Below are 17,074 nucleotides of genomic sequence, written 5' to 3'. Positions count from 1 at the left end.
ACCACATATAATATCTACACAGGAAGGCTTACTTTTTTTTTCAGGCTGAGGCAGAATCCAGGGTCTTACTTATTGAGATAAGTACTCTTACCAGGCCTAAGAATACTATTTGATGATAAAAAGAATAAAATAAAATAAAAAAATAAAAGGGAATTAAGTACTGATCTATGTTACAATGTAGAGAAGACTTGAAAATGTTACACTAATCAGGTGTCAGGTTGCATGTCTGAAACCCTAGCACCTAAGATACCAAGGAGGAAAACTGAAATTAATTTGAGGTCAGCCTGGGCTACATCTTAAGTATCCTCCAAAAGAAGGAGGAGGAGGAAAGGGAGGAGAAAGAGAAAGAAAGAAAACATGCTAAAAGAGAGAAACATACACAAAAGGGCACACAACACAGAATTATGCTTATAAAAATGCACACAGGGTAGGTAAACACATATGGACAGAAAGTGTACTAGCAACTGAGTAAGACCTAGGGAATAGGGTCAGTGAGGTGCCTCACCATGCACCCTTCATAATGCTGCGACCCTTTAGTACAGTTCTGTTGGGGACTGTGGACCCCATAGACCCTAAATTTCCTGTAAACAATTTGTTTTCCTGCGTTTGCAGCTGCTCTGAGCACGAGGCAGGGGAGTGGTTTCTGCTGGGCTTGCAGCTGAGCGCTAGGGTGTGGCCACTGGTCAAGGAGACGCTATATAAGCTGCCCTGGAACACAGTAGGGTTGGCACTCTTGATTCAAGGGGGTATTCTTGGCGTTCTTGTTTCAAGGATGACCCGTGTCTCTGTGTATGTGTGTGCGTGTGTTTCAGTCTCCAGCCCCTTGCTGGACTGACTCGCCAACTGTACTGCAGCGTGTAGTGCATCGAGCAGGTGTGGCACTTTACAGTTCCTCATGTTCCAACCATCGAATTATTTTCATTGCTACTTCATAACTATAATTTTACTACTGTTAGAAATTATAATATAAATATCTAATATTCAGGATATTTGATATGTGACCCCCAAAGGGATTGTGACCCCACGTGATGAGAACCACTGAGGTGAAGGAATTTGCTGCAAGTCTGATGGTGTAAGTTCCATCCTTGGGACCCACATGGTGGGAAGGAAGACTAGATGGCACCAAGTTGACCTCTGACCTCCATATGTGCACTGTTGCACATGCATGTGCATAAATATACACATAAAAATATAATAAAAATAATTTTAAAAGACTGGGGGGACTAGGTAGAGACTGCTAATAAATGTATGGTTTCGTTGGGGGTGATAAATATATTCTAAAATTAATTCTAAAACTACACTGCAAGTGATTATGCTTTTGGTTACAAAATCTGTAATTTACACATAGCCAGTGAGGGACTGTGTCATATGTGAACTACAGCTCAGAAAAGCTGTTAACCAAATAAATAGATGTGAGACAGGCTCGGAAGTCACCGTTCCCAAAAGAACTGAAGATTCCCACCTTGTGCCTTTGCTTACAGCACTGTCTCTGCCTGGGGGAGGCGGGGGAGCTTCTGGTCCTCCAGCTTCCAGTATAATCCTGGCAGGACTTGCTCAAACCCTCTCTCCCCAGAAGACATTCCTTATGGCCCCAGGCCCTACCTGACTGTGAGCAGACCTTGGTCACCTCTAGGCCCCTGCTTGTTCAGACTTTTTTCTTAGGCCATCTAGCTGCTGTCTCCAGTCCAGCAGGCCCTCCTTCTTGGCTCGGGCAGAGCTATCCCCAACTGGAGGGAGAACTCGGACTTTGCAATGCCCTCCCACCCCAAATGCTGTGTGGATCCCTCATGGTGACACACTGAGCATGATCCGAATTCTTAACTAAACTTACACTTAATCTGGATTGGTCACCCTCCCCCCAAACAGATGCACGTGTCTCTGGTTCCCTGAGGTCTCTGTAACCTCCTGCCACCGCAGCTGGAGACTCCAGGGAGTTGAGGTCCTCCCTCATAATTTTTCCACTTTCTTTCTTTTTCTGGTTTGTTTAAATAACACATTTCCTTTTGCATTTTTAAAGCTTGTTTATTCTTCTTCCTCTCTGGAGATTACTCTCAACTTTATTTTGAAAATGTGTCAAAGTCCTTTCCCAAGGCAGATCAGATTTTTAGCCCCTGCTGAAGGAGTGTGAGGGCAGGAGAGGTCAGGAGACAAGACCTGAGCAGGTGGTCCATCCCGGTGTCCCTGGCCCAGCACTCTGGTGTTTGCCACAGTAACACTGTGGTGTTCTCTGCACTGAGATACATTCTCCCTACTAGCCACTACCTGCCTACCAGGCAGCTTCTCTTCTAATCTACCCACATCACTGGCCACCTTGTTAGGAACTTCTCCAGGGCCTGAGCCACTCTTGGGCTGAGAGGCCATGCCCCAACAGAACCCAGCACGGGACCACAACGAACGCAATGGGAGCCATGGGCCATAGAGATGGACACCCCACACCTGGAGATCTTCAGGATTATAGAGCAGCAGAGATGAGGCAGAAAAGAATTGAGGCTGAACTCTCTAGGGCAGTGCCACTCTGAGAGAAAAGACAGCCACGGGTCTTGTTATGTACTCACGTCTGTAGCTCACATGCAAAGGAAATGGTCTGTCCCCTGGCTTAGAAGAATTGCAGAGGACTATATTTTCTTACCCATCTGTTTCCAGCCCTGCCTGGAGAAGGGCTGCTTAGAGCACTTCCCCTGCCCTGCCCCCTCCCCAAAGCTGGTGATGCCCATTCACTTTTCAGTTAAGACAGCCAGTCTCCTCCAAGATGGCCCCTCCCTTCCCAGATCCCCAACACCCGCACTTCCCCATTATAGCACTTCCTTCACTCCATCATCCCAAACTAGAGCTCCTCTGCTATTTATCTGCTGCCCTCCGACGGGCTTCGAGCTTCTAGCATCTCCCCAGAGCTTAAGATAGAGCCTGGCAGCCACCAAGTGCTCAGTAAGTATTCCCTGAGAGAAGACAAGTGCCATTTATTAAGCCCATGCAATATGCAGGACCAAGTGCTAGCCGAACACATGGCATAGTTTACACCTCACTCAACTGCCTCAATCAGTGGGGTTGAGTGGAAGCCTTCCTTTCTTGCTGAAAAAGAAGCCACGCTGGCAGCCAAGGACGGGAGGATTTAAGCACTTATCTGTCAGACCCAAAGCTCTTGCTCCCACCCTCTAGACTAAATATCCCTCTCACTGCTTGAGCTGGGGAATCCAGGTGGCTGCGTGTCTGGAACAGGCACCTGCCTGCCACCACAGGATGCCAGTTCTTCTGCAAACGCTTTCATGCGGATGAGTAGCATCCAAATTGTGTCCCCAGCCTGGCTGTGCCCTCATCTCAGATCAGAAAACCAAACAGAGAGGAGGAGTGCTTGGAGAGAGGGTTCAGCACTGAAATTCTTTTTGTTTGTTTGTTTGTTTGTTTTGATTTTTGGTTTTTGGAGACAGGGTTTGTTTACATAGCTCTGGCTGTCCTGGAACTCCCTCGGTAGACCAGGCTGGGCTCAAACTCACAGAGATCCACCTGCCTCTGCCTTCCAAGTGCTGGAATAAAGGTGTGCGCCACCACTGCCTGGCTAGGACTGGGATTCTTGTTCCCAGCTCACCAGCTACTCAATGAGCTACGTGATTAGACGGCCCTACATACCCGGACCTGCCCTGACTGGGTGCAGACAGACCATTGGCTCCCTGCCACCAAATGATATTGCTGCTTCCAGGCCACCAAGGGAGTCTAGGCTGGCAGGGAACACAGGCCCTCTTATCTGGAGTTTCCACAGGGCTTCCTTCTGCTGCTCCAGCCTCCAGTATCAGCTTGACCATTTCCAGGAGCCAGAGACTCGTCTCGGTGAGAACATGATCTTTGTACTCGGTGAGTATCCTCAGAAGTAGGTGCTACTAGCATCCTCATTTCACAGAGGCAGGAAGCTGAGGCCCAGAGAACTAAAGGACTTGCCCAAGGCCTGTGGGCTCACAATAAGGAGAACTTCCCTGGCAGTCCAGCTTCTGATCTTATCTTGCTACAATCTTCACTGGCCCCAGTGACCATAAAAAGCTGACGGAGACACTCGCATCCCTGCACCAGACCCCATCCCCAGTTACCTTTCCAGCCTTGCATCCCACGCCTGGACCTGTTCTCATTCCCCACAGGGTAGACACCACCATCTCAGGGACCTGAGGTCACCTCTGGTCCAACCTCAGATGCAGCGCTATTCTTTTTCAGTATTTTATTTAATATGAATACACGTATACAAGGTTTTGGTCAAATCCACCCCACCCTCATCTTCACTGAGTCCATTTATTGCTGCTGTGCTGTGTGTACATAGGTGTGGAACCAGCTACTGGAGCCCGAGCAGCCTTCCCGGAGTGCATCCCTGAATAAAACACTCCTGAGCTGTAAGTGCTACTTTTACCTGAAAGCCTCTGCTATTCTCCTCCACGCCCCATGACCCTGTTCCTTTCACTCCCTTATCTTCAAGACTCTAACCCTCCAGAGCCAACCATGCTAACCAGCAGGCTCCACTGTAGGCTGTCTCTCATCGGTAATGACACTTTTCTAGGTAGGTGGCCTTTTTCCTAGGGAAAGCCGATTAATCCAAGGTTCCTGGCATTGCCTCTGCTATCTTGCCTGCTGCACATTCCATTAATATCCACATAAATGCAGTGAAAGAATTCCAGCAGGGTTTCCAGCCTTCTCTGCCTGGTGTTAGCCCTTCTGCCACCTCTAGGAGTGCCAGAGAGCCCTCCTGCCCTGAGAGCTGTTAACAGGGTAAAGGTATGGTCTGACAGGTAGCCCGGGATCTGGCCAACCTGCAAACCCGACAGTTCTCCAGGTTGAGATCTCTGATTCCACCTCCCTGAACCGAGCACAGTGGTAGAAGAGAGCCCAGGCCTGGGGCTGGGAAATAGTTTCAGGTTCACAAACCAAGGTGTTGAGCTTAATAAACAGGCCACTTCCCAACTCTAAGTGAGGCATCAGAGGTCATCCAGAGGCCCTTGGAGACACAGGTTTAGCAGTTTTGATGTGACACAAATGTCCAAGCTAGCTGGGCAAATTTCTGCTGCTCTGAGCCCCAGGGCTAGACATGAAAAGGATCCTGTCTCTCTGCCTCAGGTCAGGAAGGAAGAACAGTCGCAGTAGTCACAGCAGGTTGGGCCCCAGCCAGACTACCCTGTGGGCAGTACAATCCTGCCTATCCTCCTTACCCCGTCACCCTCCTCCAACGGTATTCACTTTAGCCAGGTACTTAACCCACGCACCTGACATCACCTCCAAAGTACGGCTGGGGGAAGGCTCCACATTCTTTAGGTGCTGCTGCCCAGCCCAGAATCCAGAGGTGCTGCTGGGGGATGGGGTGGGGTGGAATTACCCCCACCTGTCAAAACAAACATGCCCAACTTGTCCTGCCACACAAGCAGGTACCCCAAGAAAGCCAACAAGTCCCTTTATGTCCTAGTAGATCCTGCTGCGTGGTGCCTTTTGTGGAACTGACTGGGAGCTAGCTGGTCCTCCAAGGAGGATCCACGTTTTATGGGACCAGCACAGCATGCCCAGTGGTTGAGACAGGATGAATGTAACCTCGGGAACTATGTGGTAAAGAGCAAAATACAAGGGCATGGTGCCAGGCAGGTCTGGGTTCACCTCTCAGCTCTGCCACTAAAAATATGAGACATGGGAGCCGCCATTGATCCTTCTGGGTGCCTCTCTTTCTTATCTATAAAGTGGGTACATGCCTAGCAGGTCACAGCATCATTCTGAGGATTGAGAGGAGTGGTCCATGCATGGGGAGTACGGTGCCCCACGAGGCTGCTGCACGTTGGCTATGTTCACTCTGTTCTTAGATGGTAGCTCTAAGCCCTCTCTGGGCGTTCAGCCTGACTCTCTCTCTTTTCAGTCACCTGAGTTCATGAAGAGCACACCCTTACACAAACCATCATCCCCATCTCTCATCTCTTGCTTCCCTCCCTACCCTGTTTTATCCACCGACCTCACAATGTTGGAGTCACAAGGGATCTCAGAGGTCATTTCGTCAGTCAAGTTGCAGGGAAGCCCAGAGGTCAAGAAGCTGCCAAAGTCACAGAACAAGCGGCAGAGCTCAATGGTAGCGAGACACAGCACAGTGTTCTCTCCAGGAGCCTCATGTGGCCTGCCTGGTGCTGGGTGAGGCTGAGGCCCAGCTGGGCTTGTGCTATGGGGACAAGAAAACTTTATGGGCAATCCAAGCCCAAGCCCAGACTGATCAGGGACCTCTGGGCAACCTCAGAAAGCAAGACTAATCATAGGCAGCCTTGACCCACAGGCCTCCAGTGTAGCCAATGCCCGATGTCCCATTCTGTCTGCCATTCAAAGATCCCTGACCCCACCGCCAGCTCAGCATCTACTTCACCCCACTATGTCCTCTGCCCCAAGCAGTAGTCTATTCTGCCAGACGCCCCCATCCTGCTTCTCTTTTGCCTCACTGCCCAAAGTCAACACCCACAAAGGAATGTCTGGGACCCATCCCTCCAACACACCACCAGTTCCCACCCAAGGGCCTGTGTGATCCCTACACAGGCCTCTGGCAGAGCATCACCAGAGCGATGATAATTACTTCCTTCCATGTCCTGCCCACGCTGCCGCGGGAGGGAAGGCAGGGGCTTTGCCTTTTACAGCTATCTCTAGCATCCGAGAGCGGCCAACCTCGTAGTAGCTGTTTAGTTACTGGTTACAAGTAAGTGAATGGATAAACCCACAGTCTCACACGCCCCGATTCAGAGAGTCAGCACGGATAACGGCAAACAGCACAGGCCTTGGAGTCTGGGCTCACGTGCCATCCGGCCACGAAAAGCAGCCTGACCCTGGGCAAGCGACCTAACTTATCTCACCGACCAATTAGGGATAATAATAAAAACCACCTCTAGAACAGTGTTTGGTCAACCTTCCTAATGCTGCAACCCTCTGAGACAGTTCCTCATGCTGTGGTGACCCCAACCATAAAAGTTATTTTCGTTGCTTCCTGAAAACTGTAATTTCGCTACCATTATGAATTGTAATATAGATATTTTTTTCCCGGGTGGTCTTAGGTGACCCCCTGTGAAAGGACTGTTCCACCCCCACAGGAGTCATGACCCGCAAGGTGAGAACGGCTGCTCTAGAGGCTTACTAGGGGGGTCAAGATGACACACGAAGTGGCCACGGGCATTCTCCTCAGCACTGTGACCATCTGGTTGCTTCTCAGCATAAGGACATGCTCATCTGCCACCCTTCCCAGCAGCACCCAAAGTCTGTCTCTCCCAGGAGTCATCACCTGAGTCTGCAGCCCAGGCTCTTCCTTCCCCTGACAACCATCTCCACCTGAAATCCCTCTGTGCCCGAGTGTTCTGGAAGTAAGTCTTTATTATTGCTATTGTTTGGTCTTGCTTTTTAAGACAGGATCTCACTCCATAGTCCAGGCTAGCCTGGAATATATGGTGATCCTGCCTAGGCTGAGGCATCATCTAGTGCCCAGCTGAGCACTAGAAATGGCAGTGATGAGCCACCATGCAAGGCTTCCCAGAAATGAGTCTTGCTTCCCCACTGCATTAATAAGGAAATAGCATACCTTCCCAGTGTTCCTCACGGCATCTTGCGAGCAAGCCACGTAATATGTGGAGGAAAACTTAGAGCACGTAACAGTTTACAAAGCCATCACACTCCTCTCACTTGGTCTCCACAGTTTGAGGCTGGTCCTGTCAGGATTTCAGCCAGAGAGACGAGGAAACCAAGGCAAGAGATCAAGGGTTCGCCCAAGGAGTCTCAGCCAACAGTGCGGACTGCAGCTGAGCCTTCATCCTATGTGTTTCCTACCCTAAACAGCCTCTCTTCCTCGAACTGATGCAATCGTGTCCTTGGGATCACCCGGTCTGCCGGCACCATGGGCATTTCACATTGGCTCTGGTGTCTCAGTGTGTCTCAGAAGAGCTACAGCTATGACTTAGGGAAGGGCCTACTTAACTCAGCATAGATTTGTCAAGCCACAGCCCCCAGGCACTCGCTAGCAGAGGGGCCACTGTGTGGCTCTGACCTCTTGCCCTCTATTGAGAAAGGCAGGCTGGGAGGAAGAGAAGTAAAGATGCGTTTTGTTTAGTTTTTGTTTTGAGAAAGGGTCATTCCCTTATGTGAGTTTTAGCTGGTTTATCTGCCCAATGGGAAAATGAGTACAGTTAGGTTAGGCTGGTATTTTTGTTTTTTAGTTATTTTTTTTTCCAGACAGGGTTCCTCTCTGTAGCCTAGCTATCCTGGAACTCTCTCTCTATACCAGGCTGGCCTCAAACTCAGAGATCTGCCTACCTCTGCCTTCTGAGTGCTGGGATTAAAGGTGTACACACCCCTATGGTACTTAAGGAGGCACAATGAAGTCCTGGGAGCTTCCTAGTGAACCTCTCTCCCCTATGGTACAGCCTTAGAGTTTCCTTCTCAGTGCTGCTGCAGGGATGACATGAGTAATGCATGTAGCGCGCCAGCAAACCTCATATGGTACCACCGTTCCCTCCAACTATCCTTGGTGTCAAGCCTGGGAACGCATGCATGCCCTGCAAGTGTCCCCCAGTGAAGCCCACATCGCCAGTCCTATTACTATAGGCATGGCTCTGTCCCTTTTATTTTTAGCTTCACATAGTAAGTGCTCAGTGAATGCCAGCTGCCATTGTGATTCCATCACAGCTACCGCCATAGCACCAAAGTCAACGCGATCTTGCTTACGAGGACCTTTGTTTACCAGGTCTCGGAGAACCAGGAGGCAACTGGCTCATGGGAGTGGGTCATCAAGTTGATAGGAATTTTGTGATTGTTAAACACGGCTATTTATCAAAAGTTAAAACTTAAATAAATTGAGCTTAAAACTAGAAATACTTAAGACTCACAATTTATCTTTTATAGAACTCTATTTGAGTAATTTTTTTAGTCTATTTTGGCTACCCCACCTTTTGTATCTGTCTGCCCCCGTGGCAGTAAGAGACAACAGTATGCTGCCAAAGTCGGCCACAGTGCATATATTGACCACAAAACTGAAACTACAAGTCAGCACTCAAGTTAGCTGCTGCTGCTTCTCCTCCTTCTATGCTTGTCTGTGTACCATGGGCTTGCAGTACCCAAAGTGGCCAAAAGAGGGCAATGGATTCCCTGGGACTGGAGTTAAAGATGGTTTCGAGTTACTATGTGGGAGCTGGGAAGCAAAACCAGGTCCGTGCTCTCAACTGCTAAGACATCTCTCCATCCCAATCTGTTGTTTTTCCTATTCGAGGCATGAAAAGTTCTGAAATTGCTTAATAATGCAAATTAAACATAAGAGGGTACCATTTCTATAGGAATTGCTTTGTGAACAGTACAAAAAAAGTAACTATGCTCTGATAGCCAAAGATTAGTGTCCAAATTCAGTAGAAAAAGTTCTCATGTCATTTGCTAAATAAGTAAATTTTCCTATGATTTGTCTCATTTTCATCTCATTTAATATAGATAGTATCAACTTACACTCCTATCAAACTATATTCATTTGTTGGCTCCAGCCATGTACAAGAGTCTAGCAAGAACCAAGGGAAATGTTTTTCATATATTACATGAAGATCAATCTGCTATATAGGATTTACAATAAAAATTGTATATTATTTCACTTATTAAACTATGTGCCATAAACCTTCATATCAATAAAATTTATAATAAACGTGTGAACTGTAATATGTGTATATGTATGGTAATTGTATAAATACACACATTTTCCCAGAGAACTCAATGTTATAAAAATACCCTTGCATAGGGTCTAATGTGGTGGCTCGTCTGTATAATCCTAGCCCGAGAAGCAGAGGCAGAAAAATTGCTGTAAGATTAAGGCCATCTAAAATGATACCCTGTCTCGGGGGGGGGGGGGGAGAAGGGAGGAAGGAAGGGAAGGGAAGAAAGGAGGGAGAGAAGGAAGGAAGGAAGGAAGGAAGGAAGGAAGGAAGGAAGGAAGGAAGGAAGGAAGGAAAGAAGGAAGGAAACACCTAAACCCAAACCAAAACACACGAAAACAATACTGCAGAATCTCAGACTACTGTTGGAGCTTTCCAGACAAGGCAACCGAGGTATAATTAAGTTATTCAAGGCCACATGACTAACAAGCAGTGAAGCCAGGCTTAGTCTGGGTCTCCCTGCTTCTTCTATTCTCCTTAGCTGCTTCCAGAACTAAGAGTCTCCATTCCTACTGAGATCTGCTGCAGGACCAGGGTTCCTGGTGGGCGGTGGTAGAACTTCACAGAAGCCATGTGAGGCTGGGCTCAGGTAAAGGGGCAACATACAGTTGTGGGTAGCCAGACACCCCTGAGGCCCCCAACACGACGGGAAAGGAAATAGGCACAGGAAAGGGGACAACATTTTTGGCTTAGTTTGTTCAACAGAAAAATGGGGACATGTTGTCCCTAACAGACCGAAGAGCACAGCTCTCTTCTGTCTCTGCATTCCTGTACCCACCCATGACAAATGACTCACTCCCCAATGCATACACGCTCTATACTAAGTAGTAATGAACAGTTTTTAAACAAGACTAAAATCTTAAGAAAACAATGTAACCAGGTGGGAAATCAATGTTGTAAAGAATATGATTAGAAGCCAGGCATGGTGGCACACACTTGTCACTTGGGAGGAATAAGCAAGAAGACTGGTTATATGTAGTCATCTTTGGTAATACGGCAAGTTTAAAACCAGCCTGGCCTTACATGAGACCCTGTCTCAGAAAAACAAAACAAAATGTATAGCCCAGCCCAGAGCTTGGATTAACTGCATGAATAGCAAGTGTCACTCTGTCATCTGATACTCGTGTGATCCTGGGCATGTTACTTAATCTCTCTGAATCTCAACTGTTTGGTGTGTGAAAATATGACGTCACCTTCTGGGGCCATGAAGATCAAATGAGGGAAAAGGTGTAAGCATGCTGCATTCTGGAAAGTATTGTGTCTTTAAAGGGTTACCACTATCACCCTAGTGAAAGCTTGACCAGAAGTCTACGGCACCATGACCAGAAAAACAGCACTAAGGTTGATTCCTGGAAGCTTGGGTTTTGGGAGAGTCCCTGCCTGTTCCGGAATTTACCCTCTTTTATTGTTTTATTTTGTTTTGTTTTGTTTTTTGAGACAGCCCTAGCTGTCCTGGACTAGCTCTTGTAGATCAGGCTGGCCTCAAACTCATAGAAATCCACCTGCCTCTGCCCCCCGAGTGCTGGGACTAAAGGCATGTGCCACCACTGACAGGCAGAATTTACCCTCTTACTAGTGTTGATAATAATTAAAAACCTCCTCAGAGTTTTGAGCTTCTGGATTACATACAATTTTAGTCATTTCTCGTGACTTACTATTTCTGCTTAATACACCATTAGTCCTAGGGCCCACCTTCTATTTCAGGGTTCTCACGTATGGATTTGGTTGGTGGAGAGAGAAAAGAATACATCCAGGCTCAGAGGAGAAGCCACAACAAAACCACATAAAGATGCCCTCTCCAAGGCTGTTATTTGTCCTGAGACCTTGTACAAAGGTGAGGTTTCTGAGACCTATTTCCTGGTGAACTGACCTATGGACAGCCTGGCTGACGGTCCCTGATACCAATAGGCCATCAGCCACGTCCCTCCCAACAGGGTAACAACCCTTATTCTTCCCCTCTAACCTACCCCAATGTGTGTCCAGTTAACAACACACACCGAAATGGTCTCCACTCTAAGGCAGAGCGCTCACTCCTTGAAAGTGGGCATGGTTAGTCAGGACTTATTAGGTTTTATTTCAGGGGACCTCACTGTGTCCAATCCCCAAAGATATTTGGCTCCTGGAAGGCAGGGGCTGCGTCACGGTGTTTGATTGCTTTTCCCCTGGATGGCAGAAGGCCCTCGTTAAACGTGCACACTGGTGAACTAACCGCGCTCTACCTAGAACCTCTTGTGCACTTTCACTAAGCTATCCATTCCTCCGTTCAGCACCGAGCGACTCGTCGTCCTATGTCAGACACTGTGCTGCAGAATGTGACTCAAAAATCAATGCTCCCAGAGGGCCCTGCACCTTGCCTGGGCAGAACAGAAGAGCTGGCCCTGGTGATGTGAGCGTGGGTGAGAGCCTGCTCCTTGCTCCAGGCCGCACTGGGTGAGCTGGCTGAGGCAGTGCTGGAGAGCTCTCCTGGGTAGGGACCAGGAGGGAAAGCTGCGGGGCTGACCAACCCAGCTACCACCCAGGCCCAGAAGCAGGGCTATGAGTTGGCCCACCCTGAAATTCACCTCATCTATGAACTGCTGGAGCATGTGAAGGGGAGGAACCTACAGATCCAAAACAGCAGGATCTCCATGACACAGGGCAACGGGAGACCCATGAGGAGTCCCAGTGAGGGCCCATTATTGGTGCTGTAGCAGAAACCAGAGGCCTGGAGCCAGACCTTGACTCCAGGCAATGGACACTTGCAAGTAAAGATGAATGGACTAAAGGGGAAACTGTGTGACTCAGTGGGCCACACTGCAGCTTCCGTGACAAGATTCTTTGTTTGTTTGTTTGGTTAGTTGGTTGGTTGGTTGGTTTGGGGTTTTTTTTTTTAAATTTGGTTTTGACTTGGAGCGGGGGAGGTTGCAAGGGTAGAGAGCGGATGTGATGTGAGGGGACAGGAAGAAAAGTGGGGCTCGAATGCATGATGTGAAATCCACAGAGAATCGATAAAAGTTTATTAGAAAAAAAGATCAATGCTCCTAGCAGAAGTTTGCACAGAGGGCAATAGAAGCAAAGGGGCTGGCTCATTCTTAGTTAGACTTTTGGCAAATAGCCGAGGCTTTGTAGAGGAAAGGAGATTTCTGCTGGGTCTTCTAGGATGAGCAGGAAGGCCCCAGGAAGGGAAAAGGAAGAGCAGGGAGGTTGTGACACACACTCATGGTATCTAGAATTACCTGGACGGGCCTCTTGGCACGTCACATGTGGAAAGTCATCTTTATGTTAATGAATGTGAAAAGATCTATATTTATTGTGGGTAGGACCCTTTCTGAAAAGGGGATCCAAGACTCTATAAAATGGAGAAAGCTGGCTAAACATGAGCAGACATTCATTCCCTCTCTCGTTCTTGACTATATGGGAAGGCCCAGCTGCTTCAAGCGCGGCAGCCCTGACGTCACGGTAGACTATCCTCTTAACTGTGAGCGGAAAGAAACCCTTCTTCCCTTGAGTCAATTTGGTATTTTATCACAGCAACAAGCAAAGAAACTAAGGCAGCTTCCCAGGAGGTCGTTCATATCACAAAGGCAGGCCAGACAGCTGACCTCCTCAGCCACGGCTCCTTCAGGCTGCAAAGAGGTAACGGATGGAGCACGCGTGACATGGTGGCTGTGTCCGAGGGAGGCCGGGCTTTCTTGTCGAGGGGTAAAAGAATACAAGCAAGTCGGAGGAAACAGAAGCTCATCGCAGAAAAGGGAAACAAAGAGGAATATGCAAATTTTAGATGGTAGAAAGCAACATGGAACCAGGAGACCTCTTGTAGGCTACCAGCTGGCTGCATCCCCCAAAGCTAGTGGAAGTTTCCAGTTCAATGGCACACAGAGCTACATTCTGGGGATAGGAGGTGTCTCCCAACCCTGAGGAACATCTGTTTGAGGTCCAGGCGCTCATCATTCCCCCACGCTGCCTATCTGGGCCTAGGCCAAGGACCCCATGAGAAGGGGGAATCAGAAAGTTCAGAGTCTGTATACCCTGAGGATGAATGACCACGGGTGGGCTTAGCAGCATCCTCACCAGACATGTACCGGGGTAAACTCAAACTGTCTCTAGGCCATGGAAAATGCCCAGTCTGAGAGCTAGAAACAACCCCATCAGCCACCCCACTACAGCAAGTCTCAACTCTGTCAGGGCAGTCAAGAACCACATGAGCAGAGTTTGTTTTCCTGGTCTAGCAGGGCCCAAAACATTGTAATAAGAGTTGTGTTTTCTTTTCCACTCCTGGGAAGGCAGAGAACAATAACAGCACGCAACACACATTCTGCATGCACCACTTAACACCGCTTCCCTCCGATGTTGGCTCTGCCAGGTAGGTGGTGCTATCGGCAACAGGGCTGACAGACCAAGGTTCGGTTGCTGTTGGGCGTATAGCGGAATGAAGCACAAATTCTAGCACAGCTGACTCCAACCCAGGTTCCCCTTCACCACAGCAAACCCTCCTGTTTCTACTAGCACCCAGAGAAAAGACAAAAGGAGCCCATTCGGAGACAGACTCCAGGAGCCAGTAAAGACCCAAGAAAATAAGTTTTAATTGCCCATGGTGTTACCAGGAAGGAAACACAGGTGCAATCCAGGTAGACCATTGTCTCCCCCCTGGTACATTGTCCCCATGGTGTAAAGCTTGCCCGGTCCCACCCTCCACTAGGTCCCCCACTGAGGGGACTCGGTAAGACATCTTCAGTAGAAGTAACTCAAAATACTGTGACAACTGGCGTCAGAAGGGGGGTCATGCTAGAACAAGAGCTGAGACAGGGATTCATGCATGGTGGGCATGTCATATTATCCCTGGATCCTGGTGTCATTGTGGATACTGCCTCAGCCTCACTGTGGTCACATGAAGTCAGGCACCTAGGCAATTCTGAGGTTGACCTCTGAGTTACCGCACACCTCATCTAAGTCACTGCTGGGCCCTCCGCTGCTCTGCCGGCCCCATTCCGTCCATCCTCCCAGTCAGAGGGAATCAAGCTGAAATATATGCCTGCTAACCTGGCCCTCATATTTCTCAGGGTAAAGGGCAAGGGGCAACGGGTAAAGGGCACCTCCTCGACTCTGCTTCAGCGTCTCTTACCTGCCTCCTGCCCTCTCCTTGGCCTCTTCTCCAGTCATGGACACACCCCCTCTTCTGCACTGCACTGAATGGATTGTGTGGTCACTGTGATACACATGTGCATACCCCCTCTTCTGTACTCTACTGAATGGATTGTGCGGTCACTGTGATACACATGTGCACACTCCCTTTCCTGCACTGCACTGAATGGATTGTGTGGTCACTGTGATACACACGTACACACTCCCTTTCCTGCACTGCACTGAATGGGTTGTGTGGTCACTGTGATACACATGTGCACACTCCCTTTCCTGCACTGAATGGATTGTGTGGTCACTGTGATACACATGTGCACACTCCCTTTCCTGCACTGCACTGAATGGATTGTGCAGTCACTGTGACGTACATGGTCTGTCCCTCTGCAAATCCATCAATTCTTTAGAAAATTCTACTGCCAGCTTTTCCATGCAGCTCTCTCTGATAACTTCAGGACGAGTTGGAGGTCTGCTCTTCAGGCTCCCCAGCCTCCCCAGTGCTTCCTTCTGTCACAACTCTCAGAATAGTTGATCTCTTTAGAAAAGAGGAGTGAAGTCCAGGGCTTTCTGCAGAGAACACTGGATAGACAGCCAGGTGTGGCAATGCATACGTGTAAGCCCAGCACGTGGGAAGCAGAGGCAGGGGACTCATGAGTTCAAAGCCATCCTAGGCTACAAAAGACCATGACTCAAAAGCAAATAAGGAAATGATGACTAACAGCGGGTAGGTGTCCTCCCATAAGCAGGAGTCTGCACATGCGTGGAAGGGACCTCCATGAGTCAGCTACCTGCAAAGACCGTCAGTGCGTGTGCCTGAGCTCAGTTACTCGGGGAGCCAATCCTTCTGCCTTGACCACAGTCATACCCTATGCAGTTATATGTGGTTTTGATGAACTTCCTTGACCCTGAACAGTTGTAACCACAAATGATCAGTGGGCCCTGGAAGCAGTCTTACGGCTCTGGTTTGGGGTGAGGTAGGAGCAGGCAGCCAATGACCCTGGTGAGGAGACAGAAGGCCACAGTGTACAATTCTGCAAACCCTGTTGGTTCAGCCCACTCATGACTTAGCTCTTCCTTGTCAACCAATTTCCTCTTGTGAAATGGGTTTTGTTTCAAGTTTCTTGTTGCTGGTTTTATTTTGTTTTGAATCATGCCTCATCTAGTCCCTGGAAGAGATAGTGTTCCTAGTTGATTAAAGAGCATCTTGTGTCAGCTCCCATGTGCAGAAGACCTGATAGGAGAAGTGAAACAGGTGGATAGTTGCAACAGGCCATATTGCACCCAAGGTCAGGGTTTTAGGTTGATGGTAAGGAGAGGGGGCCTCTGAGAACTGGACCCTTCCTATGGATGACAAGGGGACAGAGTCCCTTCTTAGAAACTTCTTTCGCTTTATTCCCCTTACTGACCTTGAGATCAAAGTGGGCAATCTTCTTTGTGTGGAGGTAGTTCACCCCATCCAGGATCTGCTTAATGAAGCTGGTGGCCTCCTCCTCACTTAACGACTCCTTCTGGGCCAGGAAATCGAACAGTTCTCCTCCGGACACTCTGGAAGACACCAGTGGGGAGGGCCAGGCCCAGTTAGTTTTGTATGTCAAGAGGCCTGGTTGATGGGTGCAGGTCCTCCACCTAACCTAGATTCTCTGGAAAACAGGATTCCCCCTTGCCCTGCATGGAACTAACCTTGGTCTAATCATCACCGAATACTGGCTTTGTTTCTGTATTCTTTCTGTTGAACCTCACAGTCAAGAATCACTATTAGCGTGCTCTCAGAAAGACCTCTGCTAGTACTCTAGGCCCAGGTCAGTCATTAACTCCAGGTATTACCCTTTCCCTGCAAAGGGCAGGCTGTGCCCTGTTCTGAATTACATTTTCTACAGAGCCCAGTTCATCCTCAGTTACTCCATTTCAGGTAAAAATGCTGAGGTGGAATGACCCGGCATCTAGCTAATTAGTTAGTTGGTGAGGGTGGGGAACACAAGCCATGCACACAGGCAGAAGTCAGAGGACAGTTTGCTGGAGTCAGTGCTCCCCTTCAGACTATGTTTGTGCCAGGGACTGAATGTGGGCTGTCAGGCTTGGCAGCCAGCACCTTTACCTGCTGAGCCATCTTCCCAGCCCTCGACTTGCTAACTTGTTTGTCCACGTGAACCAGTACCCTCTGCCCCGCACACCCAGAGGCAGAGGGTGATGAGTGGACTATCTGTGTTAATAAAAATTATCTCCTGAGAATTCATTTCCCCCACCAGACCAATGAATGACACGCTCCCCTCGCCCAAGATTTATGAAAGGAGAAACCAGAC

General features: G+C 48.8%; 1 protein-coding gene across 2 annotated transcripts in view; it reads right to left on the bottom strand.

Moving 5' to 3' along the window:
• The window catches only part of Dapk2 (death associated protein kinase 2), a 128,226-nt gene that overhangs the window by 34,525 nt on the left and 76,627 nt on the right, over positions 1–17,074 (bottom strand). For both annotated transcript variants that reach the window (XM_087905329.1, XM_087905328.1), the window contains exon 4: positions 16,181–16,319. In XM_087905329.1, coding sequence (XP_087761455.1) covers positions 16,181–16,319 — 139 coding nt within the window. The remainder of the gene's footprint in view (positions 1–16,180; positions 16,320–17,074) is intronic.

The sequence above is a fragment of the Myodes glareolus genome, chromosome 4, assembly GCF_982192425.1.
Source record: "Myodes glareolus chromosome 4, mMyoGla1.1, whole genome shotgun sequence".
In the NCBI taxonomy this organism is placed as follows: Eukaryota; Metazoa; Chordata; class Mammalia; order Rodentia; family Cricetidae; genus Myodes; species Myodes glareolus.
Note: the sequence above shows the minus strand (reverse complement) of the source record. Positions and strands in the feature narration are given on the sequence as shown.